Source organism: Oncorhynchus nerka, linkage group LG9a (genome assembly GCF_034236695.1).
Source record: "Oncorhynchus nerka isolate Pitt River linkage group LG9a, Oner_Uvic_2.0, whole genome shotgun sequence".
Classification (NCBI taxonomy): Eukaryota; Metazoa; Chordata; class Actinopteri; order Salmoniformes; family Salmonidae; genus Oncorhynchus; species Oncorhynchus nerka.
Window position 1 is genome coordinate 15,796,917 of NC_088404.1, and position 5,283 is coordinate 15,802,199.

General features: G+C 49.7%; 1 protein-coding gene across 1 annotated transcript; it reads left to right on the forward strand.

Annotated features, from left to right (window-relative positions):
* Positions 1–1,285: 1,285 nt before the first annotated feature.
* LOC135573284 (uncharacterized) lies at positions 1,286–3,217 on the forward strand. Its single transcript, XM_065022133.1, has one exon. It carries the CDS (start codon positions 1,286–1,288, stop codon positions 3,215–3,217), a length of 1,932 nt encoding a protein of 643 aa, XP_064878205.1.
* Positions 3,218–5,283: the final 2,066 nt, after the last annotated feature.

The window sequence follows — 5,283 nt, forward strand, 5'->3', positions numbered from 1 at the left end:
TATATATTTTTACATTTCTGGTACTTACCACCAAAGGGAGTGTACAATAATAATGCCAACTGAACTAACAGGATTTTTTTGGGTCCAAACGAGATGCTAATCACAGCTCTTAAAAAAACCTGCTTTGTTTTGATGTACAGCCAAAGTACAAAGGGTGTTGCTTTAGCAACATTGTCACCAGTAACGCAATACAGGTTTTTTCAGTTCCAACTGAGCACAGACATCAGTTCAATATCTAGTTTGAATTTACATTTGGTTGAGTTCTCAACAAATGTGAATTCAACGTAAAATTAACAAAACATTTCACCATGGGTAAAAAAAGACTGAATGCTCTTGCGTTGATGAAGTTGTGCAACTCCAATCAGTTTTCCACGTTGATTCAACTTCATCACATAGATTTTTTGGTTGAAACTAAGTGGAAACAACATCGATTCATCCAGTTTTTGCCCAGTGAATTGTTACCTTTCATCCAACCATTTGTTAGTTAACATTGCCACATCCATAGCATTGGAATTGGCAGCTTCGTTTAAAAAGAATATCTCTCTGACAGGTTACTCAATTCTTTGGAAACCTGACAGTAATCCAATGGGATGAGAGAAAGAGAATAGAATAAAATAAAATAAAATAATACTAACAGTGAAATGCTTACTTACGGGGCCTTCCTATCAATGCAGAGAGAAATGAAGAGACATAGTAGAAAAATAATAACACAATAAATAAATACTTAATGAGTATGGTTATATACACAGGTACCAGTACTGAGTTGATGTGCAGGTGTAGGAGGTCATTGAGGTAGATATGTACTGTACATATAGGTAGGGATAAAGTGAGTAGGCAACGGGATAGATAATAAACAGTAACAGCAGCGTATGTGATGAGTCAAAAGTATGGAGTCTGACTCCAGAGAATGGAAGACATGGGCCTGCAAAGAATAGTGCTTCAGCAGACTCCCCTGACCCAGTCCCATGCAGCCCCAGCCATATCTCCAACCCCTGACCCAGTCCCATGCAGGCCCAGCCATATCTCCAACCCCTGACCCAGTCCCATGCAGCCCCAGCCATATCTCCAACCCCTGACCCAGTCCCATGCAGCCCCAGCCATATCTCCAACCCCTGACCCAGTCCCATGCAGCCCCAGCCATATCTCCAACCCCTGACCCAGTACCATGCAGGCCCAGCCATATCTCCAACCCCAATCCCAGTCCCATGCAGCCCCAGCCATATCTCCAACCCCAATCCCAGTCCCATGCAGCCCCAGCCATATCTCCAACCCCTGACCCAGTCCCATGCAGCCCCAGCCATATCTCCAACCCCTGACCCAGTCCCATGCAGGCCCAGCCATATCTCCAACCCCAATCCCAGTCCCATGCAGCCCCAGCCATATCTCCAACCCCAATCCCAGTCCCATGCAGCCCCAGCCATATCTCCAACCCCAATCCCAGTCCCATGCAGCCCCAGCCATATCTCCAACCCCAATCCCAGTCCCATGCAGCCCCAGCCATATCTCCAACCCCAATCCCAGTCCCATGCAGCCCCAGCCATATCTCCAACCCCAATCCCAGTCCCATGCAGCCCCAGCCATATCTCCAACCCCAATCCCAGTCCCATGCAGCCCCAGCCATATCTCCAACCCCAATCCCAGTCCCATGCAGCCCCAGCCATATCTCCAACCCCAATCCCAGTCCCATGTAGCCCCAGCCATATCTCCAACCCCAATCCCAGTCCCATGCAGCCCCAGCCATATCTCCAACCCCAGTCCCAGTCCCATGCAGCCCCAGCCATATCTCCAACCCCAGTCCCAGTCCCATGCAGCCCCAGCCATATCTCCAACCCCAATCCCAGTCCCATGCAGCCCCAGCCATATCTCCAACCCCAGTCCCAGTCCCATGCAGCCCCAGCCATATCTCCAACCCCAATCCCAGTCCCATGCAGCCCCAGCCATATCTCCAACCCCAATCCCAGTCCCATGCAGCCCCAGCCATATCTCCAACCCCAATCCCAGTCCCATACAGCCCCAGCCATATCTCCAACCCCAATCCCAGTCCCATGCAGCCCCAGCCATATCTCCAACCCCAATCCCAGTCCCATGCAGCCCCAGCCATATCTCCAACCCCAATCCCAGTCCCATGCAGCCCCAGCCATATTCCAACCCCAATCCCAGTCCCATGCAGGCCCAGCCATATCTTCAACCCCAATCCCAGTCCCATGCAGCCCCAGCCATATCTCCAACCCCAATCCCAGTCCCATGCAGCCCCAGCCATATCTCCAACCCCAGTCCCAGTCCCATTCAGCCCCAGCCATATCTCCAACCCCAATCCCAGTCCCATGCAGCCCCAGCCATATCTCCAACCCCAATCCCAGTCCCATGCAGCCCCAGCCATATCTCCAACCCCAATCCCAGTCCCATGCAGGCCCAACCATATCTTCAACCCCAATCCCAGTCCCATGCAGCCCCAGCCATATCGCCAACCCCAATCCCAGTCCCATGCAGCCCCAGCCATATCTCCAACCCCAATCCCAGTCCCATGCAGGCCCAGCCATATCTTCAACCCCAATCCCAGTCCCATGCAGCCCCAGCCATATCTCCAACCCCAATCCCAGTCCCATGCAGCCCCAGCCATATCTCCAACCCCAGTCCCAGTCCCATGCAGCCCCAGCCATATCTCCAACCCCAATCCCAGTCCCATGCAGGCCCAGCCATATCTTCAACCCCAATCCCAGTCCCATGCAGCCCCAGCCATAACTCCAACCCCAGTCCCAGTCCCATGCAGACCCAGCCATATCTCCAACCCCAATCCCAGTCCCATGCAGGCCCAGCCATATCTTCAACCCCAATCCCAGTCCCATGCAGCCCCAGCCATAACTCCAACCCCAATCCCAGCCCCATGCAGCCCCAGCCATATCTCCAACCCCAATCCCAGTCCCATGCAGCCCCAGCCATATCTCCAACCCCAATCCCAGTCCCATGCAGCCCCAGCCATATCTCCAACCCCAATCCCAGCCCCATGCAGCCCCAGCCATATCTCCAACCCCAATCCCAGTCCCATGCAGCCCCAGCCATATCTCCAACCCCAATCCCAGTCCCATGCAGGCCCAGCCATATCTCCAACCTCAATCCCAGCCCCATGCAGCCCCAGCCATATCTCCAACCCCAATCCCAGCCCCATGTAGCCCCAGCCATATCTCCAGCCTCAGTCCCAGCCCTACAGGACGACTAAAGGCAGCCAGTCAATAGCCTATTATTCATCTCTAAGATAAGGTTAATGCCCCGGAGAGAGCAGGAGGCAGGCCTCCCTCTGCCACTGCACGCCTCGCTAAAGGTCAAACGTATCCAACGTCTCCTCTGATGTTTTATTCAGATAGCAGGCCTAGCCCTGGCTGGCTGATTGGGCCGGGCCTATGCAGAACTCTGCCTGCGTCTTCGTTTGATCAATCTTTTCAAATAGAGATGTATTCTTGAAACTGGAGACCCCTCATCGCGGAGTATGTGTGGGTAGAAACACTTGAAGGACTCCGATTGCAGCTGGAGTCCCTTCTCTTTTCTCATGTTCTGAGCAGAAAAATGAACGAAAGGGAGGGGAGGTTTATTTTTTTTTCTCCAAAAACGAATCAATTAGCTTGTACCCTCCAGTTAACAAAAGATACAGCAGGAGTGCAGCTCTGGTCCAATTTCAGGATTTCTATGCAACAAACAAAATAATAAAATGGTCTTGAAATGTTCTTGTTGTGGTGATAGTTAAGTAAGAATCTAAGTTTCTAAAAGCATTGGGTACAGAATTACATATAGGGAACAACCTTAAAACACTTGTTACTCCTGGTAGACATAGTAATAATAATAATAATGCATTTGATTTGCGCCTTTTCAGATACCCAAGGACACATACAGAGTAAAAATAGCAAATATAAAACATACCATACTAAAAACAAAGTGCATTTACAACAAAGGTGCATGGCACCCAGTGTAACCAGTGCATATCCAAGCCCCTACTGCTGATCTACACAACAAACATTCCAGATAACCGAAACAGGGTAATATTTAACACCTTAATTAGGCATAAGCAAACACTTCATGCTGACGAACCTTTGGGATTGTCTGGAATGCAGGAGTTCCAGGCTGGAGTGTGGAGATGTTGTGACGGAAATCTAGAATGAAACTGGGCAGTCAAAGATTAGATGTCCTTAAATTGAAATTCACCCTCTCTCGTTTAGCAGATTGTTAAAATAAATCTACACAGGCCCAATAGGCATAATCTACACAGGCCCAATAGGCATAATCTACACAGGCCCAATAGGCATAATCTACACAGGCCCAATAGGCATAATCTACACAGGCCCAATAGGCATAATCTACACAGGCCCAATAGGCAGAATCTACACAGGCCCAATAGGCATAATCTACACAGGCCCAATAGGCATAATCTACACAGGCCCAATAGGCATAATCTACACAGGCCCAATAGGCATAATCTACACAGGCCCAATAGGCAGAATCCACACAGGCCCAATAGGCAGAATCCACACAGGCCCAATAGGCATAATCTACACAGGCCCAATAGGCATAATCTAGGCATAATCTACACAGGCCCAATAGGCACACAGGCCCAAGGCCCAATAGGCAGAATCCACACAGTCCCAATAGGCAGAATCCACACAGGCCCAATAGGCATAATCTACACAGGCCCAATAGGCAGAATCCACACAGGCCCAATATGCAGAATCCACACAGTCCCAATAGGCAGAATCCACACAGGCCCAATAGGCATAATCTACACAGGCCCAATAGGCAGAATCCACACAGTCCCAATAGGCAGAATCCACACAGGCCCAATATGCAGAATCCACACAGTCCCAATAGGCAGAATCCACACAGGCCCATTAGGCAGAATCGTCACAGGCCCAATATGCAGAATCCACACAGTCCCAATAGGCAGAATCCACACAGGCCCATTAGGCAGAAAAGGGTCCTTGTGGAAGAAAACCTTTCGTTAAACCACTCAAAGTATCCAGCAATTACCTGGCTGTACCTCCTTTGTAAATCCTCATTCTGCATGGCTTTGTAGTTACCATTCAGCCTTCCCAAATCACGCCTGAAGAAGCCTCTTCACAGAACAAGTTGCTGCTTGTGACCAGCCAACGGAATGAATTGTAATAGCATAAACTGTACACATGTCAGTAAGGGTGGGTGAGCCACTGAATTGACAAGGTACTTCCAAAAAATGTTTTACTCTACCTAGCCGTGGTTGCTTGCCTCTATCTGGAAATGGTTGTGGTTTCAAGGTAATTA